This window comes from Camarhynchus parvulus, chromosome 2 (genome assembly GCF_901933205.1).
Source record: "Camarhynchus parvulus chromosome 2, STF_HiC, whole genome shotgun sequence".
Lineage (NCBI taxonomy): Eukaryota > Metazoa > Chordata > Aves > Passeriformes > Thraupidae > Camarhynchus > Camarhynchus parvulus.
In genome coordinates this window covers 116,585,329-116,613,328 of record NC_044572.1, presented here as the reverse complement: position 1 = coordinate 116,613,328, position 28,000 = coordinate 116,585,329, and the positions used below count along the sequence as shown (strand labels likewise).

At 41.0% G+C, this 28,000-nt stretch overlaps 1 protein-coding gene across 2 annotated transcripts in view; it reads left to right on the top strand.

Annotated features, from left to right (window-relative positions):
- Nucleotides 1-4,171: 4,171 nt before the first annotated feature.
- The window catches only part of LOC115913946 (cytochrome P450 7B1), a 125,907-nt gene continuing 102,078 nt past the window's right edge, over nucleotides 4,172-28,000 (top strand). For both annotated transcript variants that reach the window (XM_030966283.1, XM_030966275.1), the window contains exon 1: nucleotides 4,172-4,455. In XM_030966283.1, coding sequence (XP_030822143.1) covers nucleotides 4,358-4,455 — 98 coding nt within the window. In that variant the 5' untranslated portion in view covers nucleotides 4,172-4,357. The remainder of the gene's footprint in view (nucleotides 4,456-28,000) is intronic.

Below are 28,000 nucleotides of genomic sequence, written 5' to 3'. Positions count from 1 at the left end.
TTCCATATCTTAATCTCTACACTGAGACAGCTGCCAGTCTGTCACATACCTCCTCAAAATCTTTTTTATTCTTACTGTCATCTCTTTCCTTTGGGTCCCAGATTTCATCTTGCCCATTCATCCTCAGTTTCCCCTCATATGTTCCTAATCCTCCTTTCTTCCCCTTCCTGGCTCCCATTCATAATCTCTTTGTCTATTCAGTTCCTGTCCTCGTCCCTATAGACCTCTCACCTCCTTTTTTTTTTTTTTTTTTTTTTTTAATTTTCTGATGAGTCCATATGTTGCTGTATGTAGCAAGTATGTGTTTGGCATGGCATCCCACATGATAGCGGGAAATGGGACCAAGACATTTGACATGCAGGGACGGATGAATGGGACTTCTCAGCCATCTCAGCGTGGGATCTTGTTCAGAGCTCAGGCTGATCAGCTGTGATTGACACAGGAGGCCATGGGAGAGAGCCTGCAGTGCTGTCTTACAAAAGCATTAAATGCAGATTGGTGTGTGCTTGAAGGAGAGAACACAAAGTGAGAATCAGGTTATTAGTTTTGAATCAAGCAAGATTTAAGAGGTCTGTAAGCCTTTTCGTCCTACACTTAAATCACTGCATTTTCCTTTGCCTGTATTCTAGCAGGAAGGGAGACGGAGAGCCGGAAACAAAAAGGCTTTTAGTTTCATTGCCCTGAATTCAGTCTGATCTCTATTAGCTCAGAGCTTCACTTCCAGAGAAAACAGCTGCTGAGCTAAGAGCTGGAAGCAGACCCAGTTCCAGGGGCATCTTCAGAGAATGAAGCCCCAAAGGTCCAGCAGGTCATTAGAGTGTACAAAACCTCTTTTCTTGTGGGGCTTATAACCTAAATAAATTTGGACAGATTATCTTTGACACAGAGGTTAATTTGTTGACCCCATTTCAAAGTCTAATGCCACTGCCATTTCTCAAATCACTAAAAATGTTACCATGGGTATTTTCTTTTAGCATTGTTCACAGAAGTATATCAATTTTTTTTGGTTGAAATAATTCATGCACACTTGAACTGAAGGCAAGAATGGCCTTGCAGTATTGCAACTGCAATGGTTATAGCAGATCAAAGCTATAAGCTGTTTAAAATAACCTTTGAATGAGTAGTGCTGGGTGAGTGGAAAAGTAAGTAAGCCTTGTTCCCACTGTTGCTTATAACACATATGTCACTGGTGTTTCAATGGTAGAGAATCTGCTCTTGTCTAAGACTGGGAGTTTAAATCCTTGTGCACATGAAAGCTACCCAGTAGAACAGGCATTTGTCCATGTGCTGCATATAGCAAAATCACACTGTGATGTGTAAAATACTGTACAGATTGCAGTATATACTGTTCAAAGTTTATTTTGAGTCTTCTGCATTTTCATAAGACAAAAAAATATGATCTATATCATCTTACAACATTGGCAGTATGAAACATACACACAGTATGCATTTTGAACTGTAGCATATGTACAGAATGTTCACAATTTAAACAGGAGAAATGTAGCTCAGCATGTTCTATCTATCTATCTATCTATCTATCTATCTATCTATCTATCTATCTATCTATCTATCTATCTATCTATCTAATCTATCTATCTCTATAGGCTTATTACCATAGTATTAGGAACCTCTCTGAAACCTTTCCAACTGAAAAGCCCTCCAAGCTTACCTTAAGAATTCTCCATCTCTCCCCCCTCCTCCACCCCACCCCCAAACTCATACGTACTTGGAAATGCTTTCACCTCTCTCAAGCCTGCAGCTCTTTCTGGAAGTTTTCTAATACATACAAAGGACACTTGAAGAAATTTGTAAAGGAGCCACTACTACCGTGATGGAACAACAGAAATTACACCCTACCAGTAAGGATAACAACTGGACACAGCTGTATCCAGCTGAAGAGTAACATTATCCATTTCCAAATATAACAGTATTTGCATTCTTTCTCCTCACTTATGACCATGCTGCAGCAAGAACTCTATAAAGACCTCATGAGAACTTGAAACTGAAAATCCCTCCAATTCTTAATAAACTACTTTCCTAACAAGAGACCACATCGCTATAAGCCTAGGCTAGCACCTTCTGAAAATTAAGTTCCTCTTTCCTGCTAGAGCTATATTAAAGGGAACTGTTCAGCCTCATCCTCTTTCTCCAGTTAGCTGAGATGCCAATATCTATGGATACATCTATTATAATTTTAACTGGTACGTTATGTGTAAATATCATCCGGTTGGATTTGCATTGACGTAATTCATACTATATATAAGACATCAAACTTAAATACGTTCTAGCTTCCAGCTCTTTGAGATTCCTTCACTAGTTAAGAATTTAATCCATCCACTTGGACTTCTTAAATGGTTGACACACAACAGTACTCAGCATTCCTAAGGATTCAAGATGTTTCAGGGTCTGTATTTTAAAGTGTTTCTGGTATGGTTCAAAATGGTTTTAGGTGTGGGGGTGGGTTTTTTTTCATCGGCAATTGACCTCAGACAGTAACTTTCAACAAACTAAAAAAGATTGTTGTAACCCTCTTCACACCCTTTGGCAGAACTACAGTAATCTTGGTGTTTTGATGTTTTGATCATGGGTGAGGGCTTACTCTAGCTGCCACAGCTACTTAATTGTATGTGGACAGTTATTTCTCACCAAACTGAACTGAAACACTAAATTTTCACAGAAGAGGTCACTCATAAAATGAGTAATATTTTACTGTGTAATGTCTTACAGTACAATGCTTTTCAGTTCTGAATTAGTCCTTTTCCATGAATTTACAGGACTACTAGCTAAGAAACCCCTTGGGATTCCCAAGCTGGGGATTTCAAATACAGTTACCTGCAAGAAGTTCTAAAGAACTACAAATGAAGCATTAGTTTCTCTTATGGTTTCCCTCCATGCATCATATTGCACAATAAAAGTGTCTGATTTTTTGGTCTCAGGAGGGATAGACAGCTGATGGTTTTAAGCAATGTTGCTCAGATTTGGGTCACTTTTAATGTGGGACACACTACTTAGATTTTTCCTGGTTAACACAATAGCATTTTAAAATATTTCACTGCAATTAAAAGGAATGTCTGAGGAGGAATACACACAGCTCTGATGACTTCAAAACCTCAGATATGCCTCAGGCTCTCAAAAATCCTGAAATCTGCTAAGGAAGGTGCTTTATTAACTGGCTTTTTTATCTGCTAAGATACATTTGGGACTCTACAATTCTGAAAAAAACTTCCAACAAGTCAGAAGGACAAGTCAGAAGACCGGTGTTCTACAGTTTGTTTCCAAGATGAAAGGAATATATAAACCACCAAGCATTGCGAAACATACAACATACGATACTGCATGCGGCTGAAAATGAGCATGAACTTGTCTGTCAGCATTCAACCGAACCACAATTCCAAAACCTGAAGGATCTTACTCCATCTCTCAGTGTGAGTTTGCATTGAAGAGTATCTTACATCACAGCAACATTTGAGTGTACCTTGTACCAAATGCCAGTGGAGCAGTAAGGTACTGCTGCCGCCCTGGTATTTTGTTAGACCCTGCCCTGCCACGAAGTATTGAACTCCCTGGATCTCTTTGCCTCTCTACCTCATCCCAGCTCCTCGCGCTGGGGATCTCCCCATTGCCTGGATTTTGTCTCTCACCTCCTCCTTGCTCTCTTGTACTCTCCGTAACACACCAGAGAGGTTGGCACAGTACGAGGACTGGACCCAGCTTCTCCTCATACAGTTATTTCTTCTCATACAAACACTCGCTATTTGTTATAATACAGCAGATTAAGTTTTATGAAGCTGTGGGATGTTGCCTTGCTTTTTAAGGGGACACATACATGACATCGGGTGTCTGTATGAAAACCAAGCGGAGGTCAAAAGGCTGCCAGAGCTGCTATCTGTCCGAGTCTGGCACCGTTCGCACTGGCCACTCCGCCACCGAGGCCACGTTTGCAGGGCACCGAGACCCTCCCAGGGTGCCGTGACGGCCGAAACGGATTGAATGGTGGGGAGCCCTGAAATGCCCCCACCATTCCCGGGTCTCTGTCCTGGCACCTTCCCGCCTCATCGGAGCCCTTTCCCGGCAAGCAGAAGGTTGGGGCTCCCCCTCCTCCGCCGCCGGGAAACGGCGGGGGCGGGCGGGCGCGACCCTCCCCGCGCTGGGCGCTCCCCGGGGAGGAGCCGGCCGGGTCGCACCGGGCCCGCTCGCCAAGTCCGGCTCCGAGCAGCCAAACCCAGCCCCCTGGGCTCGGGGTGGGCGGGGAGGGACGGCCGGCCGGGCGCCTCTCCTGCCGGGAGCGGGAGGACGGGCGAAACTTTCCTCCCCGGCGGCGGCGGCGGCGGCAGCCGCCGAGGCGAGCGCCTCCAGCATGGGCCCCGACACGCTGCCGCTCGGCACCTACGGCGGGGCGGCCGCCGCCGCCGCCCTGCTGCTCTGGGCCGTGTGCGTGCTCTGCAGGAGGAGAAGGTACCGGGGCTGGGGGCGGCCGCCGCATTCCTGCACGGCCGGGCCGGGGGAGCGGGGCTGCCGGGCGGGCGCGGCGCCGCCGAGCCGCGCATTGGGCCGCGCCGCTCTCCGCCCGCCCCTCCGCTCGGGGCGGCCCTATCAGCGCCCGCCGGGCCGGGGGCGGCGGCCCCCGCGGGATGGCGGCCCCCGGGGCGGCGGGCCCCGCTTCGGCCGGGGCCAGCGCGGGGGCCGCGGGCGGCAGCCGCGCCGCCGGAGCTGAGGGAGAGCCGGGGGGCGCGGCGGGGGGTGGTGGCGGCTCCTCGCCTGACCTCGGGCGGGGGCGGCCGCTGGCACGTGAGATTCTGGTCTCGCCTCCCGGGGATGCGTGGGACGCCGTGCTCCGAAAGGAGCTGTGCACGTAGCACGTCCCCGGGCAGCTCGGCGTGTGTGAGCACACGCGACGCTGCGGTTTGCTGAGGACCTGCTGTTCCGTGCAGCGGCAGAGCCCCAGAGCGGCCCGCGGCTGCTGTCCCGCGGAGCCCCAGGTGCGCCCGCCGTGCCTGCAGCCGCTGCTGCCGCGGGCTTGCGACATCGGCCGTCGCTGCCCTTCTCTCTGTGCCGAGTAGCTTGGGTCACAGACGTTCTAGTGACTTCTGTTAGTGTTACTCATGCTGTTGCCTTTAGGTTATTTCAAGTGTGCAATCTATATAAACTCAAAGAAGGTACACACGTGTTCTGGGACATTTCAAGAAGAACGTGCAGGTTTTTTTGATGGAAAAAGAAGCACTGTCTGAACTATACTTTCTGAAGACCTGTTACTTTATATACATTTTCCCAGGTATTTTTCACTTGATGAAGTGAAATGCTTGGCTACCTGAAGCCAATACTTGATGCTCTTCAGTGTCTCTTCTGCAACTGATGAATAAATGTGTGTAAAGGCTGACGGAGGAGGCGTGAAGAAGGGGAGGGATCAGTATTCACTGGATTGTGTGCTTATTTTTAATTCATAAAATGAGATGCGTAGAAAATAATAGATGTAATTCTGAGTAGTAAACTGTTTCTTTTCCTAGTAATTGTAGTTATTTTGCAAGATGCAGAGAAGCAAATGCAAAAAATATATTGCACTACTAGGTTCTAAAAAAAAATTAGAAGGGCAGTCTGGAAATTTTTAGACCAGTATCCCTGACTTTGGGACCATGTATAGAATGAATTGGAAAACATTGAAAGTTCATGTTTTGATCCCAGAAGGCATCTGAAAATACAGAAGGGTTATTTCCGTGGTGTCTGGTTTGGAACCATTATTACATGTAATTTGACTTAGAGAGTCCAGTCCATTCCTTAAGTGAGTCATCCATCCCAATGTTTGAGTGGGTCATCCCATAACACAAACTGCTTGACAGAGTAGTCTGCGATGATATTTCATGCTTCAGCTCAATTTATGAAATGGACAGATGCTGCTCAACAGATAACTCCTCCTCATCATCATCCATGTTGCTCCTCTGACCCTCTGTGAACTTATTCTGGGAGTTAAACACATAAAACCTATCTTTTTTCGGTAGGTTTAGTTTGCTGCCAGTCTAGATTCCTAAAGAACATCAGCACATGAAACAAAAGGGGAGCAGAAAGGCAAATGGGACTGGGTGTCTTTTTAAGGCTAGAAGATATTATACTGCCTCAGCCATATCATAACTTGTGCCTGTTATTAGTTTAAATTCTAGTGCAATTGTAAAAGAATTTTTGGAAATGGAAACAGTCAAAGCTGTTGCTTGTAAAGTTTTCAGCCAGATGTGAGTGGTAGGGAAAAAAGGATCAAAGAACCCTTTCTGAATGATTTTTATACCCCTTATGGCTGTAGAGTTTTTCAAGTGCAGTTTAGAGTCTACAGCAAAATGGTTTGTGTCACAGCAGTATGATGTTATACGGAAGACCTCACAAGAAGGTGTCTGTCTTGTCCCAAAAACCAAACTGCTGTTTGATTAATTAACTGCTTGAAAGCCTGTGCTGTTTCTCAGAGAACTGTAGGAAGCACTAGCGAGCAAGCAACTGCAAATAACAAATGGTAAAACCCATCACCCTCTGTGTGGTACATCCCTCAGCAGAAGGTGCTGGTGTTGAGGTGCTATCCTGCTGCAGTAAATGTGCAATTAATTCTCTTTCTTTTAGCATAAAGAAAGAGAAGAAGTTATGCATGGTCTGTAAAGGTGCCTAGCAGCAGGCTGTTGATGTTCAACAGCCATTTCTGATCTGTGGGAAGAAAAGCTGTTCTAAAGGTGCAGTGGATTAAAAATGGGGTTAGAGCTTAGTTCATGCTTCTCAAATATGGTGCAAGTCTTTGATGTCCCCTTTCTTATCAATTTATCCATCCCCATGTGTCCTCCACATGGGGAGTGTTGGCAAATTACTGCATAAATACATGCCAAAGTCAAGGCTGTATTCCTGGTCATGGATCATAGCCATTTGGACAGAAGAGCAGGCAATGTAAAGCTTGCCTATGCTAGAAGAAATGTTGGTACTTAGGCATGCATGTGCTCTTACATGAGTAAGTATGTGCATTAATGTTGGTATGCTTGTAGCAGTGAGCAAACCCTGTATAAGGGGATTGTTGTGTTTAAGGTACCAAGATAAACTTTACCAGAATGATCAAATTTGACATCTTAACCACAGCCCTGCATGGATTCCATCAAGATTACCACAGTAGGCAAGTGTGTGTATATATAAATGAAGAGCTTAAGTAAGTAAATAAACACCACTAACTTGCACTTCAGAGTTCTGTGTGTTTGTTTTGCTGGGTGATGCCTCTGTCCTGCTTGACTGAGGTGAAACACAAGCACCTTTGTGGCTTTTGAGAGTTACACATCTAGGAGCGTAATGAGAGTTTGTATATCCTGGAGAAGAGAACTTCCTAAATCCATCACTGATGCTCCTTAAGCAAATGTTACAGGATTTCACCTTTTTTGGTATAAGGTGCTTCCCCTCTGTTTCCTCTCAGGCTGTGGTGCTTGTTACTGGAGCAGGAAAGGTGTTGTATTGACTTAAAATTTTGCCAGAAAAGGTGTTGTATTGACTTAATCTGCTGTTGCTTTTTTCTGTAATGCAGTTGACAAAACCTGACATTACAAGATTTGAGGGTGAATTCAACACCAGTTTTCTCAGAGATAGAGTAGAAAGGAAGAGGAGTTTCCTTTTGTATAAATGCTTATCATTTGAGTGCTTGTGGCAGTAATAACACAAAGGAAACTAATTGGAGTCTTTGCCAGGTTTTGTATCACAGATGGTGAAGAAAAAGAAGTAGAACAAAAGTTTCTGTAATCACAGAAAAAATTAATTTGAGTTAAACTCAATGTCAAATGAGTCTTGGTGCCTTCTGCATGCTAAGAGAGCTCTCCCTCTTACTGGTTAGTAAGCAGAAAAGCTTATCTGGGCTGTTTGCTGGGGAATGTGTTTTCTCCAGAGAACACTTCCATCTTGCTGCTGTGTGAAAGTATTTCTGCTATGGCAAAAGCTGATGATATCCTAGCCTGGAGACTGTACAGATTATATTCTCTTTTGCCTTCATGTTTTACCTCAGCCCCAGCTTCATATGGATTTTTTTTGGTGTTTTCAAACTGCTTTTGCACTAGCTGTACACAGTCTCATGGGGCAGGAGGTGAGATGTCAGGTGAAGCTGACTCCCATTTGTCTTCCAGCAGTGATGCTGCCCAAGTCAGAGAAGGGTCCTTGAGATCTTCAGGGGCTGTGTCTCCTGCTAACTTCCATAGGTGTAATACTATTCCACTTTTTGTTGCTCAAATTGATGCACATTTTTGGTTGCTAGCGTTCATTGCATGTCCATGACTGAAAATGGTCACAGATTGTAACCAAGAATTTGTGGAAAAGGCTGGGATATTCTCTGACTCCCTCCTTGAAGAGCAGATGCTGCAAATTACTAGGAAGAGGAGGCTTAGGCTAACCACAGATTAAAACCATTGCCTTAGGGGAAGAGGACAGTGGAGAGAAGTGGAACAAGAATTGTTTGTGTCCCTATTAATCTGTTGAAATTGAATTCTTCTCCTAAGGTTTGCATCTTAAAGTTTTTCAGATAAAGAAAATACAGACTGAACCTGGAAAAAGGCTCCTTATCAGAGGTTTATAACTGCTTGGAAAGTTAACACGCCTCTGATGTGAGCTGCATCAATGGCGGGGTTTGTAAAAATTATTCCCTCTACAGTTCTATTGCTTTAAAATGAAAGAAGGTAGATTTACATTACATAATAGGAAGAAATTCTTTATGATGAGGTTGATGAGACACTGAAAGAGGTTTCCCAGAGAAGTTGTGGCTGCCTCATCCCTGGAAGTGTTCCAGGCCCAGTTGGATGGGGCTTTAAATTTCCTCATGGCAGGGATTTGGAACTAGATGATCCTTAAGGTCCCTTCTAATCCAAACCATTCTGTGATTCTGTAGGTTTGTAGGGTTGGTATTTTAATTATTAAGAATGGTCTTCACGTCAGGATTGCATGTGAGGAATGCTATGATACTTGGCACATGTTGTGGGTTTTACATTACAGCAGTATAGGAACTTCTGGGCTGCATTAGATGGGACATGTACCTTCTAATATATTGTTTCTGACCAGTTTCTAAAGCATCAGAACATGATATTAAAAAACCTCCAAACTTATACAAACTTATTCAAACCTCCAAACTTAAACTTACTTAGTGTAATTGTAGATTGAAGTCAACATAGGAAGAATTGCATGATACATTTCTCAGAAAGGACTTTGCTGTGACCTGAGTTATGGATCGAAAGCCTTGTTGAAGCGAACTTTCATTTTCCCTTTTATTCAATATTTTAAAATACCTCTGATCTATACAATTACATTAATCTAAGATACTTTTCCCCAAAATTGCTCTCTTGAACCCAGACAGATATTGTTGAAAAGAATATAGATTTTGTCTTTGCCTTCAAGAACATCTTATCCTTCTCTGTGACAAGCTGTGAGCTTGCTAACAGCTCTCTTACCAAGCGAATTGTAGTTCACAAGATGTCATCAGCCTGTCTTTTTTACCACTTCTGCTAATTTAGGCAATATGTTAAGGTAGTTTTCAGTTGGAGGGAACATCAGGAAGGACAGATAGAAGGATACCAGAAAAATCTGGCCTCTTCCTTCTTACCTTGGCCTTCTGCAGAGGCCTTTTTCTCCATTCTTTTGATTGGACCTCCAGGGAGTGCACATGTTTTCATGACCTCCTTTTGTTTACTGTCATTGTCCTCTCTTACTCCACTCTGAAAAGGACTGAAGACTGAAACTGTTTAAGGCAGAAAAGTAACAGTTCTGTTTCTTAAGTAGCCTTAGGAAACCTTTCTTTCTCACCATCACACTTGGGTTTTCTGTCAGCTGTTCACTGCTGTGCCAAGATGTGGTGGAAGCTTATTTCTTTGCTTGCTTCTACTGGTCAGAGCTTAAGTGAAGGTAGAATAAAATGAAGTCAGCAAAACTGTAACCTTTCAAGGTATACAAGTCTCCATTCACAGGCTGTTGGTTTTTCTTATGGCTCTAATAGACCTGGAGAGCCATTATGTCATGGATCTTGCGCAGTAGTGTGTTTCAAGACAGGTTTTTCTTTTTCTTTATTTTTTTTTTGTCCTGCTTCTCATCCTTCTGATTTGTAGCGTATGTCATGCACATTTTGAGTTCCACTTCCTACCAGTACTTTGAAGATGACACTAAAGATGAGACCTCTTTTAGAAGATAATGAACCTTCCCAGTGATCTCTGATTTACAGAATTCTTTGCTTAAGGTACACTGCCACCTAGCAACAGTTTCCCTTCCCTCCCAGTTTTCTTGACCTACTTTGTTGGGGGTTGTTCAGCTTTATAGTTTATACCTGGTCTGGCCTTGATCAGCATCCAGAACCCATCAGTAGATGCCATCCTGGTAAATGTATATGTGTGAGAGGTGGAGATATTTTTAGTGGCAATAAGAACTGCTAGCTTCTGGTTTCTGACTAAAACACAATAGTTTATACTTTCATGGGGTTTTTTCCTCCTCATGTTTCTGTGGAAAGGGCCCATATTTTTTTTTCCCTTGGAATTACTGATTTTGCTTTTTTCTGTTCTTTATTCTTTGGAGCAAATAAAATTAAAGGGTGAGAATTAATGGAAATCACTTTCAGCTCTTTTTATCATTCCAGTGCAACATGAAGCATGGAGTGTCCATCTAGAGCACTGTACACAAACACAGAGCTTACAGAAAGTTCTGAACAATTAACCCTTCTGCTTCTCTTCCAAGCTGATAGTCCCAAAGGTATGAATGAGAACAGCCCACGTGAATACATAGTGCTTCAAAAATTATATTCATGCTTGCCACTATATTTAGAGGAGGAAAGCAAGATGGTTGGCAAATCTTAGCTGAAAGGTTACAAATAAAGTCTGGTGTGAAGGAAGACAAAAAGGGGCAAATTTTAATCCTAGTGACCTCTGACATGAGTTATGAACTACTTCCCCTTTAAGCATGATGGTGAAATTTGCCCCCCAGTGTGTTTAATAACTGGTGATGTAACTGGAGAGCTGCATCATCAAGTGACTGCAGGATTTCCTGGAGTCTTGACTCACAAGTCTACCTGGGTCTCAGCTCCCTCAGGAAGGAGTCACTGGGATGCAGGGACTTGGCTAAGTCCCAAGCTTGCAGTCTTGCTTGTTGACTCCTCCTCAGTTCCCCTACTGTAAATTGGAGGTCAGTGTGGTCTCTTGATTTACTGATAACACAGACAAATGCTTCACTGGGCACTCGGAAGGTTGTCAGAGATGCTGAAAAGAATTCTTGCATGGTATAACTGCTCAACATATGCTGAGGAGCTGTTGCCTGCCCATCCCTTTCTTCTATATGCTGAAATGCAATTTTAGGTATTGTATTTTTGCAATAGTCAGCTAAATTGTTGAATTGTGCCAGACACTTTAGTGTTTTGCTCAGTTATGAGAATTATGGTCCCATATAAAATTTTTGTTTGTTTGGTTTTGGTTTTTTGGGTTTTTTTTCTAGTTTTTTCTCCCAGTCAAATGTTTTGATTAAGAAGTTGGGCAGGGCTTGTTTTGATAAAGTAATATAACTGTTCTTAGCACTCCATCTAGTCACTTATTTAACTTAGTGCATTGTAATGCCAGAGAGTGGGGGAAATACGGAAGCTAAAAGAAACAGCATACGTGCAATGTTAATACACTATATGAAGTTAAGGAAAATCTCGCTGTTAAGTTGGCAGTGTTTTTCTCTTTTATCCAAGTTTTATAGATCTCCTTGGTATTGGAGCCAGACTTGGAACACATTTTCCTGACTTCTAGTTTTGTGCTTTAACTTGCTGCCTTTTCTTTCCAAGACATTTACCATATATGTATGACATTATAGCTGTCTGGTAAACTAACTTTTTCAACCATGAAGCAGATTTTGAATTCTGATTTCAAACTTCAGTAGCGTTCTTTTTCTTTCCCCATCATTTACTGATCCTTTTACAAGAATCATGTAGGATTTTAGGCTAATATCCATTTGCATGCCGTCTGGGTGAATTTTGGCTGACTGAGAGTCCCATAAAACAAAAGTTTCCTCTTTACAAACCACATGGATCTTGGCTGTAGATATTCAGTCCCTTTCTCCACAAACTGTTTTTAATGGTGCCAGATTCTTCTGTTTCTTCTCCTTGTTTGGCACATGTCAGGAAAAAAAAATCTTGGCTCTTGTATAGAACATATCTTGTTTCCTCTTAACTGCTCGTACTTTCTATTCGTAATTCAAATCAGCACAAAAATGCTATGGTTGTGCTTCTCATGATTTAATCTTGTAGTTTCCTAAGCAGTATTCCAATTCTCTTAAAAAAATAATGCTCTCTCATACTGTAGGCCTAGTGGTAGGAGGTTCTAGCCGAATGCAATGGATGCATTCCTGTTGATTTTGGAGAATATGCATAGAGTCCTGGCAAAGTGGCCTGCTTAAGCCTGTGGAGGCACGTGAAGAAAGAACAGATGAGCAAAATGAAGCTAAAATGGGGTGTTGCAGGAGTACCCTCTCCACCATCCATCCATTTTCCCCTTTCTGACACTGCAGTGAAAACCTGGACTCCAACATGGCACTTTGTAGACTCACATCCATAGTGGGCAGTTGAAGAAGTGTCTTCTTCCTGGCCGATGGCAGCCCAGGGATCTGTCAGAGAGCCTGTGTGTGTTTGTCGCAAGCTACTCATTTTCCTTGCTGACAGCCTTATTCTGCACCCTTGGAGCTCTTGTATGAGTCGATGTGCTTGTGATGGCTAAGGCAGAGTGCAGCACTGTGAAGTGTGGTTGTCTGTTTTATTGTGCTTTATTGTGACTCCCCAAAAAATCAGCAAACTGCTTAGTGGCCTGCTCTTTCCTTACCCCATTGTCTTGCTCCTCATAAGATTGTTCCCCAGATTTCTCCTGAGTGTTCATTACAAATTTTTATGTAACTTGTCTTGTCTGAAATTATTTGGACAAAATTAGAAATTTTTCAATGATATGTTGAAAAAAATATCAGAAAATTGCTACATTTCTTTACTTTTTGAAGTGATAAAGTATTTAAAAAAATTAAAGTCTAATTTCAGTGTGGTGTGAGAATGCAGAAGTTTTGCAATTATTAGCTCTGGCAGCTCTGTTTATTTTAAAAAAACAACACCAAAACCAAAACCAACCCAAATATTCCGTAACATGAAAAAACTGTTGCTGTTAAAACTCAGTGGGCAGAACTGATGAAGTCAGTTTTTCAGTCTTTTTGTACTCTTTCTTTCCCTTTGTATGCCAGCAAGAGGGGGCGTCTGCCCCTTGGTCACAGTGTGCTACTCTAGTCTGTGAAGGCTTCAGAGGGATGGTCTCCAGCTTTCTAATAGGGATCCAAGGAAAACTGAAAAATATATTTAGAAACTCCCATTTAATCAGGTTAACAAAAGCAGGATGCTGAGGAAAGAAGGACAATTGTGCTGGTATCTCCTCAGAGAGAATTTGAGTGACTTCCACTGCTGGTCTGCTCACCTGATGCTACAGTAGTGTTTGGTCACCATCCCTAGCTGGAAAGTACTGCTCTGTGTTTTCTTCTTCAGTGCTGGCATGGTTTTTCAGGTTACAATAGCTTGTCTTCAGAGCTTCTGGTGTGAGATAGATCATAGCCATGCTAATTCTCTCCAGCTGGTTTTTCAGCGTGAGAAGCTTTGGTAGTCACATTTGGGAAGCTTCTTTAAAAATAGCTCAAAGAGTGGATTGATGGCAGAGCATAATTTTTTCCTTCAGTTGTTCAGGAACTGATCTGCAAGATTTACTAAGCTCAGACTTATACTTCATTAAGACAGAAAAATGTCCATGGAAGGTTTACTTTTGTTTTGGTAGGTACTAGTATTTGTAAATTGTTTCCGCTGCATTATGTGTTTCCTCCATATCCCTCTCAAAAACTTCTGTTAGTCTATTGGAGCAGATTTTTTTATGTTTTTAAAAGATTTTAAGATGACTAGGTTAGTTTCAGCATAACAATTGTGCTTAAATAGCAAATTTCCTAGACCTACAGCTGAGGGTGAGGCGTGGTGCCAGAGCCCGTGCTGCAACATTCATCTGCGATTCCTGTTTAAAAAGTAGCAGCTGTGTAGCTGTACCAGAAGTGAAAATGTCTCAGTTCAGGAGTCATCCAAGAACCAATTGTAAAACATGATGAACCCACTGAATTGATATTTGGGAGGAAAAATGAAAGTACTGTGAGAGCTGGCTTGTATGTGGTGCTCTTTTTAACCTTAAGTACATGCCTGAAAGATTCTGATTGAACAGCAGTAGGACTTAGATGTGTGCATCTGATGATGAAATGGAGCCCATAGTGCATGACTACACAAAAGATGTTGAGGCCTCTCAGTGACAGTTGCCATCACAGTATCTGTGACTGATGGTGATTCATTTCTAGGCCCTGGAGCAAGGGCAGCAAGCCGGGGTCAGAGCCTGGGCTCCTTCTGAGGACCAAATGAGGGAAACTTGGAGTTTGTGTCCTAGCAGCTTGCACGTAATATCCTTTAAAGCCAGGTTAAATTATCTGTCACTGTTAAGGCTCGACACAGAATTGTTCACAGCAGGACTGGAGAGGTTCCCCCTGTATGTCAGTGCTCAGTGGCTTGGGAAACAGCTGCTTGCGCAGTGTCTGGTTTTGTGGTTGAACAGACAGCTCAATTTCTGGCATTGCTGCTTTAAGACACAAAAATTATAATCAAGCTTCAAAGAAATCTTGCATATGTGGATGAGTCAGAATTATTTTTTCTTCTATAAGCTGTTTAGTTTCTTGCATCTTTATGTAGTGAAAACACTGCTAGATCCTGCTTGGTATTACCACCTTATGAGTGAAGGGACTTTTTTCACAACCTTTGGACTTCCTTGCATAGAACCACATCAGTTATAATAAATTCAGAGCCTTAAAAACCTGTTGTTATGAAGACTTTAAAATAAAACTGTGCGGGCTGTGTCTGTTCAGTGGTAAGAAGCTAAAATAAGACAATGCTGAGATCTGTTGGGCTCAAAAGAAAGTTCAGGTTTCCTGCTTTCATGATCTCCATTCCAGAAGGAAAGCTTTGTGTTTCTATCTTGGAAGCCCAAGTCTAATAAAGCACAGTTACTGTGACCCATCCAGTCTTACTTCCCACATAGTCTAGTCCTTTGCAATGTCTCCTGCATTTGCTATATTAAATTGTGTTTGAACACAACTGTGCATGGAAGGATGTCCTGCTTTTGGTTTATATTTTACTTCGAGGGATGTTCTTACCATTCTGTTTTCACTTTTAGAAAAGAGGGTGTGTTTGCTCTCATTAGTGAATGTATATATCCTTTGAAACATTGAGAAGATTTAAGCAAAAGTTATGAAAAATGCCCTGAGATGTCGTCCAGTAAAACAAACAAATTCATCTCCTGTTCAAAGTATTAAATACTGCTGTTGCAAATAAATGCCTGCTTAAAGGCAGGTATATATTTAAAGGCATGGGCAAGTTCATCTGACGCATCTTTACTTTTGTCTCAATGGCAATTTAGTGTGGACTGAAGCAACTTGCTTTTTATGCTTTCTCCTCCACTGCCAAGAATGTTTGGGTGGACCAATTTATGTGTGCTTCCTGCTGCTGCTCTGTAGTCTCTGCGTTGCCTGCTTGCTTCATTGTTTTGGGAAAAAGATCAGCCAATTCTTTTAACGAAGACTGTGAAAGCCAGAGATAATTCAAATGGGACCAGATGAACCAGTGCTTCATTTTTTGCTTAGACATAAGAAAACCTTGTTTGTTTTGTTTTGCATACTATTTCAGCATATTTTGTTATTAATAATATCTCTGAGACTATTGTTTAGGAGTGAGGCATGTGTGTTATCTCATGCCTCCAAATTGTGTTGCAGCAGTTCCAGATGCACTGTTCTCAAATGCACTGTAGAAATGCACCCAGTAGAAATGTGAGGTATAAAGATGTTTAAACTGTAGTGATACAGTTGGTGTCATCAAAATGAAAGCACGGAAGGATTTTTCTTGTAAGTGTTTTTAGCACAAGTACTATGGGCTGATTTGGAACATCAGATAGTTTCTGTTATTAGACCGTGTGAAAAAACCCTTCCATATGTGCATATAGTTGCAACTTTGTAGGTAATTGGTGGTGTTGGAAATGTTGGTTTTGGTCCCTTGGTCATTGATTGAAGACTGCACACCTGGCTCAGTTCTCAGTGAATGACTGTGGTGTTGGAGGTGACTGGAAGATAGAAATCCCCACGTGTGCTATGATGGTGGTGGATTCCAAATGCCTAGGATTCCCAAGCGTGCAGGGCATTTTGACCCCCACAGCTTTTGCTCAGTGGTCAGGATCCAAGGCTGTGAGTGACAAAACCCCTGTTGTTGCCACATGTGACCATTTGTACCTCTGGTATCCTGTTTAGTCCCAGGTGCAGGATCATTTACAGCTGCATCTTCAGCCCTGCTGTGTCAGATCCTCCTTTTTACTTTTTGTGGCAAATATCAAATCATCTCCTTAAAGGCAGTAGGGTGGTAGTCTCTCCTGCTCATGGCAGTCAATAGATTTCTTAAGATTGTGGAAGGGGTGGATTAGTTAATTGCCTGCTGAAGTATGAGTTTTACTGCAAGTCAGCATGGAATAACATAGAATCATAGAACCATAGGTTGGTTTGGGTTGAAACAGGCCTTAAAAATCATCTGTTCCAGCTCCCCTGTCATGGACAGGGATGCCTTTCACTACATCAGGTTGCTCAAAGCCCCATCCAACCTGGCTTTGAACACTTCCAGGGATGGGCATCTTGCCCATCCTTGGGCAGTCTGTTTCAGTCGACATCTCTTTCATTTTCCAGGGTTGGGTCGGTCAAAGCAGCCTCAGTAAATAAGAATTTGTATGCTAAATTTCTCAGAGCTGCTCTGTTTAGGGGAAGCAACTGGCACAGTTGGATTGCATCATACAGGTAGATTTTTAGGCTCTTTTGCAATCTTTTCATAATGATTACAACCTGACTGCAGAGTGTGGCTGCTGTGTAGCACTAGATTTATGACACTAAAGGATAAAATCTGTATTTCTCACTCCTCACTTTTTCAGCAGGTTTTATGTTTTGTATCATCCATTTTGTTCTGCTAGATATCAGAATACTTTTTTTGGTCTGATCTCTCAGTTCACTTTTTTTACTGTCCACAAAATTCATTGTGCTCTCTAGTAATTGTCTTCATGAATTCTCATTGCTATGCTCAGAGGGTAAGCTAAGCTAATGAGACCCTTTTTTTTCATTTGAGTGAGTTTTGCTAATTGCTTTTATCACACTAGAACCTGTAAGGGGATTTTCTGTGGAGAAAATGACAACAAAAAAATGAAACGCTTTTGTTGGTAAGTCACCTGGCAATTCCTCATGGATCCTCACCATAGCTGTCAGCTAACATGAGTGACTCCTTAATGCCCAGTACCTCTAATTGCCCTTTATCTCCTCTCTGTTTTCCTTGTGTAGAATTTCTCAATTGATGGGATGAAACCTGAAAGCAGGTTGTGATGGAGTGCATCTCCAGTCAGCAGTAGAAAGAATAAAAAAATGAAATTAGGATGGTCAACATGCATCAGGAAGAGAAATTTCATCCAGCCTCCTGCCCTGTCCTGTGGTTGTGGCCGATCCCTTGCCATCTCAGTTCATAACTTTTATTGTTACTTCCCTAACAGCTCAGCTCATGCCAGGACCCTGTCACTAAGGGTGCAGACCTAAGGGGTGAGTACTTCAACACTTTCCCTTTTCAAAGGCTCTCTACTTTCCCAATTATCAATTTGTCTCCAACTCCTTCCCCAAGTCTTACTTGCTGCAGTGAACATCATCCTTAGCACTTATGTACCCCAGAATCATATAATTATTTTCAGCGTGAGGCAAGCATAAGGTTTTGTGAAATTCCTAAGAAGGCATAATTGAATGAATTTCAACCCCCAGAAATGAGATGGCAGCTATTAGTTGAGTGTATCTAAAAGGTGACAGCCTCCTTGGGTCTTGGGTTTACCTGTGTTCTAGCTTTTGAAGAAAATTTACATTGAACCTAATAGAGTTTATTAACCAATTTAAATTATTAATAATTTAAATTATTGGTGTTTACAGATTTCGCTAGGTTTATGTTAAATCAAGATATATTTGGATTTTTTTTTGTCTTGCTTGAAGTTTTCCCCTTGAGCTCTACTGTAGTCCTTTATTATCTTTGACTTTGTCAAGAGTAGCTTGAAAGCTTCTTGCCTTTTCTGCCATACCTGCCTTCTGCAGGACTCCTTGCAGGAAAGGATTAGAGCCATTGCTATTCTCTTCATTTATGTAATTCTGTCATTGCCTTGACATCAGCGTAATCTTCTTGACTGGCTGATCAAACTGATTTTCAACAGTTTTAGACAGAGTAAAAAATTAGTGCATTTAGGTCTTCCTTGATTTTTCTGGCAGTTTTCTCTGTCATTCAGACTAGCAGTTTTTTCTTTATCTCAAGTCCCGTTTGTATTTTCCTGTGCTTATCTCCTTTCTTACAAAATATCTACTACAGCTGGAATTTTCTAACTTTTAGATCTTTAATTCTTCTAATCTTATGTCAAAGCAGTTAACAAGTGATAACAGTCCCTTATCAGACTTTGTGTTATTTCAGCATTCAACATGAATTTTTTGTCTTACTTTACACATTTGAGATTTTCCACAAATTTTGATAAACCTGGGATTTTATTTTTGGATATTTACTCACAGCATAGAGCTTTGATGGTAGCTGCATCTTAATCATACAGCCAAATGAAATCTCTTTTGTAAGTGGTGTGTGTAGATTTAGTCTTTTTGTGGTTCATAGCACATCACGAACAACTATTGCAGCAAGAAAATCTGTTCAAAATCACAGCAACTCCTGCTCCTGTAGGCTTCAGAAAAGGGAGAAATGCTCTGGTTTGCAGTCTTGTTTCTGCCATGAAGCAACTTTGGGTTTTGTTACAGAGAAAGGGATTGCAATTTTGCTTTGCAGGATGAAAACACACAGTAGTTAAAGGTGCCTTTGGGATAACTGCAGACTCTGGATCTCTTGGTGACATGTTAAAGACCAGCAAAAATTTTCCAACCCGGCTGCATTAGCTGAGTTTGTGGTTTGTCCTCCACCAGGGCTGTGCCTGCAGAAGCCCTCTGGCAGTGGCAGCAGAACGTGGGCGTGCAGGGGATTGCCGTGGTAGCTCTTTCTGGTTGAGGAGCCACCTTTGCATGTCTGAGACATGTTTGCTCACATGGAATTTACTGATGATTAGGGCAGACCAGGCCACACAGGAAGGAGTGGAAACCTTAATGCTAAAGACATGCAGCCTGATCATGCAGAAGTTCTTTGCTTTTGCTGGAATTCACCATCTCACCATGCTTACACATGGTGACTTACCTCACCATGTAAAGGATAATACTTGGCAAGTTTAGTTTGGATTCACAGAAATCCCCTTGCATTCTGATTCATTGGATTGATTAAGTGATGGCTCTTTATAAGTCTTGGAATAGTTTTGGTTTTAGTGGGACTTGAGCTTCTAAGTGGAGCAGAAGCTTAAGATTTTTGACATATCAGCACTTTCATGCTGAGGCAAATGTGAATTTCTGGTTTGATGGTATGATACAGATTGTACAGCAGTATTTCCTTTCCTTAGTACTAATGGTTTCTGGGGGGAATGTGGTTCTAATGTTATGCTTTGAACAGAATTTCAAAGTTCATTGAGGATGAGACCACTTCTTGTTGGTAACTGAGGTTACTTAAAAATAACACTTTCACTTCCATCTACATACCCCTGCAGGATGACAGCTTTCAAGACTGGGGCTGGTTCTAGGTTTACTTTTATATGCAACACCACTTATGTTTGAATTTATGGATTGCATGGAATTGTAATGGCCACGTGGCCCTGATCATGAGGCAACCTCTTTTCTCATTCCCAAAAATGTGAAGCAGTGACATGTTTCTCAGGCTTCCTCCTGGGTCTGTAGTGCTATCAGCTGCCTGTGGCTAGACAGAGTTGGCACTTCTGCTAAACTCACCCCTTATTTTTCTTTCCATGAGCTGGCACGCTTGTGCTCAACCACACTGGCTAACGCGTCCGATCTGGCGTTTCCCAGTGGGATTCTAACTTTTTAAAAGCAATCTGAAGCTTGTTCCCCTTTCATGAAAAATATGGGGAGGTGTAATCCTGTTGACTCACACAGAACAAAAGTACTCTGTTTGAGTTGTTGAGAAGGCTGAAGTCTTTAGAGCCTTTTTGTGATTGTAAACAATAAGATGCAGAGTCAAGGACTTCTGGCTGTGAACCAATCAGATGTGAATTTTCTCTAATCGTGATGATGAAACTAATAACATAGTTGCTAAATGTCACGAAGTGGCTTTTGAGCCACAAAGTTTTTCTGATGTTATAGCAATTTTTATTGTTTTAGGCATCTAGAAACTAAGATAGAACTTCTTCAACAAAATCCATCCTGAGTTTGTGAGAGCTTCCACAGAGAAGTTCTTCATGTAGCTTCCAGCTGAACAGATTGTTGCTATCAAATTTTTAAGAATTTCTTGTGGTCACTTTAGTACAATATAGTTCCTTCTAATATGTACAAAAGTCTGTGGGTAGTAAAAATAATGGGCTTTTCCTATTGTGAAATGCGCCCGTGTTTCTGTGCACGTCTTCCCACAGAAACCAGCTGTGAGGGGAGAAGGAAGGTAGGCTGGCGGGAATCACCTCTCATGGGGTGAGTCACAGGACCCAGTCAGTGTCTGGGAAGCAATCTTTGTCCTACTCTGCAGACTGAGCCGCTCAGAGCTTAATTATTAATTTTTTTTCCAAAAAAAGAGCATTTACCTCCTCTGTGATCAGATTCATGCCATTGCAATAATGAAGAGTGTGAGTGCTCTGCTGTTTTTCTTACCATCAGGAATATCACTTCTAAACTTGATGTTCAATCTTTAACTAGCAGTTTCTACTTCAAATTTAAAATCATTCCCTTTTTAGGTGTTTTTTTCTAAAATAATGAGGATTGAAATAAATGAGAAGACAACTCCAGGGTAAAATGAGAAAGGTGTAGGGTAGGTATTTTTATTGGGGTAGAATAGGTGGTAAGCTTTTGGAAACAAAAGAGAGCTCGTGAGAAGAGAATTGCAGACTGAAAACCTCTACTCTCTTTTGACTACTATCATACTCAAACATTGCTGCAGTCTTAGCCTGCTAATTAACCACAACTGATATATTATGGGTGCTTGTAAGTAAGCAGTTTTCCTTTAACTCTGGTTTAACTCCTGAAGATACTATTTTAGGTGCTTATTTTTATCTAAGTTTTGCATTCATTTACCTGTACTGTTTGGTGTCAAATGTATCAATAAAAGCTTCATGGGATATATCATTTCTAAAGTATCAAAACATAGGTCTTGTCAGCCTACAGCTTTATGACAATGACTTTTGAAAGGAAAAGATCTCTTCTTCTTTTTTCCATAAAATTGATTTCCATTGCTTGCTATTTTCTTTAGTGTCAATTACCATTTGTTATCAATTCAGGCACTTGGAGATCTTGGAACTGAAAGCGCAGTGCAACTTCTCTAAAGTGAGTTTGTTTCGTATAAATGTGTTGAAATGCATGTGTTTTCAGAGTTCACTTACGATATTCTGAGCTTGCATTTTTCCCCTTTTTTTTTTCCCTTAAGCCACAAAACATGTTAGGCAACCAAACTGTAACCAATCTTTGGCTTTTTTCAGATTTGTAATTTGACTCTCCAGCATGACGATGGGGCTGCAGCTTTGGCAGTGCTGGAATGGTGCTGTTTGTGTGCTGTATTGATGATCTCTAAATTATGTCATCTGTGGTGGGCTCTGCTGATTTTTGGTACCTGAAGGTCATCTTGACTTTGCTACTGCAGGGATGCCACACTGGGACTCAAATCACTTCTACTTCAACACTGAAATAAAAATGCTGAGTGTTCAGCACTAAATTTCATGGCAAAATTTAGTTCATTATTGCACTGTCATATAGTGCTGTCAGAAACTTTAACCTCTTTTTACAGGCTGATTAGTCAAGAGTTCAGTGAGTAGTTAGTTCATCTGCACTTGGGATTCCGCACTTTGTGTCAATCTGCTTTCTCAGCTTTGTGTGTGAGAGCAACTAGCTAGTTCCTCACCCTCATGGTAATGTCAGGGGTGCTGTGAGGATCCAGTCTGGTTTTCATGTCCTTTGCACTATTTTTGGACTGATGGACTTTGGAGACCTCACTGAAGCTGCCCATTTACAGCAGAGATTTGGTGTATGCTGGGTGCATCTCACAGAGCCAGGAGTGCCTCCGTTGCTCAGCAGGGAGCATCCTGTTGTGTAAGGAGGTTTTAAATTTTTTTTTCAAAAAAAGTAAGTAGAAACTTATCAGAGGGAAACTTGTGTGCAAGATAGGATGGTTTGGATTTTCTCGTGGAAGAAAAGTAATGGCACTCTCATAAGAAGTAACAGAAGAAGGTTGATACAGTATTAAGAATACAGTCATTTCATCTTGTCTTATTAAAAGTGATGACTGCAACAATAATTTATACATTTTTTAATCAGGAAGGAATATGGAATAAAGACCTTCAGGCAACTTGTTTGTAATTCCCCTAAATGTGCTCTGCCTCACATAAAATTACTGCAAGAAGTTGATAAGTCTTTTTTGCTCTGCAAAATCAAAATGAAAATTGCTTTCTGTTTTTTCAACCTGGTTCTTCTGCCAGATTTGTTATGTTGGGAACATGATGTGGTGCAAAAGGCATCTGTAACCTCAGGCTCTCAAGAAAAGGCCCATGTTTTATACATTATTCTCTTCTCTTCGATGGATACCTTCTAGGAAATGTCTTTGTTAGTTGTTCTTTTTTTCCAGTACAGAAATACTGCTTCAACATGTTCTGTGCTGAAATGTCAGCGTTGTGCTGTTGTGTAGGTGGTAGTATGTATTATACACAGTTTTCAAAACCTGAATAATCAGTGATGTGCATGACTTTGCCAGGGAAAACAAATGGCTGTGTCATTTTGATTTCGGTATATCAAGAAAATGTAACCTATAAAAGTTAATTAGCATTCTTCCAGAAGGGGGTTGTTTAACTAACATCTTTATTTCCATGTTTTCAGTTTTGTCAGAAGTTGGAGGGGAGTGTTTTATTCTGTTGCTAATGTATACCCATAGATTTGCAGAGTATTTCACGGAGTTTTATCTACCATGCATCTGTCCTTCATTTCAGCAAATGGATAGATTTTTCACTCACTTGAACAACCACTTAAATCCACTGAAAAATTTTATTCAGTCTTTCATGTGATTTTTTTACATCGTTTTTATAAATAAAATTCCTTGAGGCTGGTAGTGTTCATGTTATCTATCAAAATGAGGTTTTGCCAGTGATTTTAACAGAAGAAATCCAATAATTTGTCGCTGAAATCCTGACCATCTGCATCACTGGTCTCTGCAGTGAGTTGATGTATCTCCACCTCTCATGAATTTGGTTCTCTAGTAGGCTCAGTTTTTCCCATTATGCTCTAATTGTCATTGCATGCACAAAAGTTTCTGGTCTGAAACAAAACTGAAGTTTGGGCACCCATGATACTGAATGAAGTAATCTCATTTTATTCTCCTGTGTAACTGCAATTCATTAGCCTTCTTCCATCACTTTAAAAACTAACTGAGAGAAGGTGTAGCTATTTGCACACCAGCATTACATAACTCTGTGCTAAAATAAGTTATAAAAATTTGGGAACGGGTTTGTCACACACTGGCTTCTTTTCCACTGTTCTGTAAATGCACACTTGAGACTTTAATTTTGGAGTCAACTGTGATCTTGTGTTACAAAACTATATATTGAAATGTTTGGTGTCCTTTAATGCAAAGCATGGATGGTGGCTGGAGCTTGTGCAGGAACTTCAGCATCGTAACTGCCTATGAAACCACCCCTCCTCCTTGCTTAACTGAGCCACAGGGAATTGGAGATCCCTAGGTTTGGGCTGAAAAAGTGATCAGGAGCAAATACTGGAAAGATAGTGGGATTTATTAGTCAAAGTGAGGGACAACTGAACAAATGGTGGCAGGGGGAGGGACTGGGGGCAAAGGAATTTGACAATTAACAGTGCATGGAAGACTGAATGGTAAATAAAGTGCTGTTATTTCTGCCTTATTATTTTTCAGAAGACATTTCTGTGTTGCCTGGTGATGATTAGGCCTCTTTGGAGTATAAGGTGTTTGATTTGTCATCTTTTTGATTATAAATCCAAGTGTCTGGGAGAGCATCTACTCTGACCTTTTCTAGAAATGGGCCTTAGCATTTCACTTGGTGGTCCAATATCATCATGTCTTTGGAGAGTATACATCTTCCAAACCATCCCTATGCTTTTCTGGAAGCCAGGTCCTTTTCTTCCCCATCTTCTTGTTTAAAATACCATGTTTATAACAAGGGTTTGTTGTTACCCTGTCACTGGTGGTTGCTATGTGTTTATCTAAGATGAAAGTTTTTTCATTTATCTGAATTTTTGCAAGCTTCTTCATTAACCTATGTGGTGGTTGATTCCCTTCCCTCTTTAGAGATAGTGTCTTAGTAAGAGTTTTTTTTGGGGCTAAAGCCCTGTTTATGTAGGATTGAATTTAAGCCCCCCTTGGCTGATAACTAATACCCTTCCCCATATTTCCAAGCCAGTATGCTTTCATAGAAAGTTTAGTTTTCCTTTTGTATTTTTCACTGTTGCTAATATGCTTCCTCTAGTTTTTAGTCTTACCAACCATTACCATGTTTTGAATTTTTTCCTGTGGAGGCTCCAAATGCCCATTTACAGTAAACTGACATAGTCTGGGGCTGAGAGGCGTAGTTACAGAGGATTATTAAGTGCGAAAGAGAATACCCATTAGAAGTAAAGTGGGGATAGTATAATCTTTAAAGTAAGATTATGTATTTTATGTGTTATAACCATAGGACCATTTCTGACCTTAGTTTTCATTAGTAAATGTTGTTTTCAGTTCTTTACTGACACAAGTTGTATAGTTTTCCAGCCTTTGGTGCTTTGGCTAATAGAAATCCAAATTCTCTCGAAGAATTCTAAATTTGATTTGCATTTTCTCTTTGTAATTTTGCCCTCCTGAGTTACAACTATTAGGCTTTCCTGTAACATTTGGAAACTGTTCTTTAAAGGTGTTGACTTTGGAACTGTCCATGTTGGACATAATCCAGGACATGGTTACTGATTACTGCAACCCTAACCAGCTTCCAGCCCAGTGATTTATTACATCTCTGTATGTCTGCATAGTTACTCTCTCTTGAGCAGGGTATCTCTATTGATGATAAGAGGTGAAAACTCTAATGGTGTTTTCTGTCTGCCTGGCACTCAAAGAACAGCCCCTTCACAGCAGAATAATTTTATTTCCCATACTGGATGTGCATGAGGATGAGTGCATCCCTACAGTGTAAGAACAACTTTATTAACGATGCACAGTTTCTTTATCACCCCTTCATCCCTAAACCACTCAGGTGCAGAGCTGTAGCTATGAAACCACAGTGAAACTGGGCAGTACTGTGGCTTCGTAGGGCCATGGGATCTGCAAACTACACACAGCCATGACCCTCCACCCTTTTGTGCTTCTGATGCAGAGTCCAGCATGAAGAGCCACCTTGGGAGCCCAGCTGGGTGTTGAGGGCTCAGAGCAAGCACAGAGACAGCCTTCAGGAGCTCTCAGACATGTCAGCATCTGCCCTGCTGATTGCAGAGCTTGTTCTGAGCCGTGCAGATCCAGTGCTTTGCACTGCCCTCCAGCTTCTTTGATTTTCAGTGGTGGGAGTCAGGGACACTGTAGTTCTTGCAAATGAGACTTTGCTTTTCTATGGATACTGTATAATGTATCACCATCTGTTTCAATCTCTTTTGAACTTTCAGCTCTAAGGAATAGGTGACGCTGGAAAAGTTCTCAAGAGCACTGTGTTTTTGACTGCTTTGCACTGTAGTATGCAAGTGCCAGATACAATAGAAACAATTCTAAGGTAAACTCAGTAATTTCATTTAAGATCTTTTATGACGTGGAGATCTGGTGAGGAAGAGAGTGAAAGACTGTTTCCAAGGTCTGGAACTGAGAATGGGTGTAAAGATGGGGAGTGTGCCAGTGCCAGGGTAGGCAGGCAGGAGGAGAGTGTAGTGCACCTTCTGAGATGGACCAATTCTTTGTGGGCATGGACAGGTTTAGTAAAGATTTGAACGGTAGCAAAGTTGAAAAAGAGTGTGTGATATGCACAAGTATTTCTGAAGGTGAGGTAGACTTTTGTGCATGGGTTTGGGTGAAGGTGGAGGACCTGGAGGTGGGAGGAAGATAAACATTTAGTTATCAGCTCAGAGTTCCTAAAGGCTTGGGTTGTGTAAAAGTACTCTGGAAAAGCCCAAACAGACAAATATTTGTGTGGTGAAGACAGGGGATAGACAGGAAGATGTTTCCAAAGACCTGAGAAGATTTATACTCAGTTTAGTATCTCTTCTTAAAATGGTGAATTATGAAGGAAAAATTTGCAGCAGAATATTACTATGAGGAGGCCATGGACATTTGGTTGCTTTTGCATTAGCACAGAATATGTTTAGATTTTCTGTCTCTCTAGAGACATTTTCACATTCTGGGGTATTGCTGTGTTAGAAGAGAAGATGAGATCTTGCTGTATTTGAGTTCGAATGAAGAATTATAAGGAAGATATCAGGGAGGAAAATAAAAGAGGCATTTCAATAATACGGTGAGCACTTTTCTGGGCTAAATGTTCTATCATCCTCAGTTAGTGACCTCACAGAAAAACATTTTCTTTGCCAAATAGAAAAAAAACCCACATTATTTCTAGCTAAATAAATATTCATTACAGTATTTTGCGCAATTGATAATGTCATTTTGCCTCAAATAATGATGAAAAATGGAGAGATAATATATATATGTGTATTAATGCCGAATGACATGAGCTTCCATTTAAAAAGTTTTCTTGGAAAAACCAGCAGACTTATCCCCTCCAGCACTGAAAGAACTGGAGCTATTGCTCTATATAGAAATTATAAGTGACTATAAAACCTGTCTATCTGAATTAACTGCATGAAATTAATTCCATGAGAAAGGGTTAATATGTCATTATTACAATAATTACAAGTCTTGGAAAAAGAAGCATTGCTAAGTGAGAAAAAAAGTGTTGCATTCAGTTCAAGCTCTTTTTGAGAGGTTGCATTTATTTTTTTTTAAATGATTCTACATTTTGCTTCTGTAATTCTGTATTTCAATGTGGGGATGAAAAACACACCTTCCACAACGAACCCCTACTGTAATAAGAATTACAGAAATGGGCAATAGTGCTTTTATACTTCTATAGAAGTGTAACATTTATTTTTATCTACCTATATATATATAATATTTAAAACTAGTCCTTTCTCTCTTGTCAGTGTGCTGTGCCATATGGTGCCGAGCAACATGCCAGATGATAAAAATATTCCTAGAACATATGATATCATCAGTCAATTCAAGAGGGGTGAAACTTCTTGACCAAAGCATTTGTGGCTTTGATACATTTTCTTAGGTGTAAAGTGTATATTTTGAAATGATGAAGTGTGTCCAAGAGGTCTCCTTTGAATTTGCATAAGCAAATTTTAAAATACCATCGTAGAACATTTTGCTTGTTAAAAACAGGGAAACTAAATAAATTTTGTTTTAACAAAGGAATTCATGGCAAAGTAGCATTTCTTTTCACAGCAAAAAATGATTCACTACCTTCCTTTCAATATATATTGGTGATTGCTCTGGTATTGGAACCATGCCATGAAGAATGGCATCTCTCTATCTCCCTTCTCCACTTGCAGAGAAATCAGAACACAGTGCTTGGTCAGAGGATGTTCATGTTTGGTGTAGACAGCTATCTTTACATGACAATATTAACTATGGTTTTCTATCAGAACAACTGAAGTAACTGAAGTTACTCTGATGTTAATTCTGGGGTTTACTTACTTTATGTTGAGCCTCTTTCTTGTTTTCATCTGTTTGCACAAAACACTGAAAAAAGAGAAAATGAAGTGTTTTCCCTTGGCAGCGGGAATTGTGGTCAAGTGGCCTGCT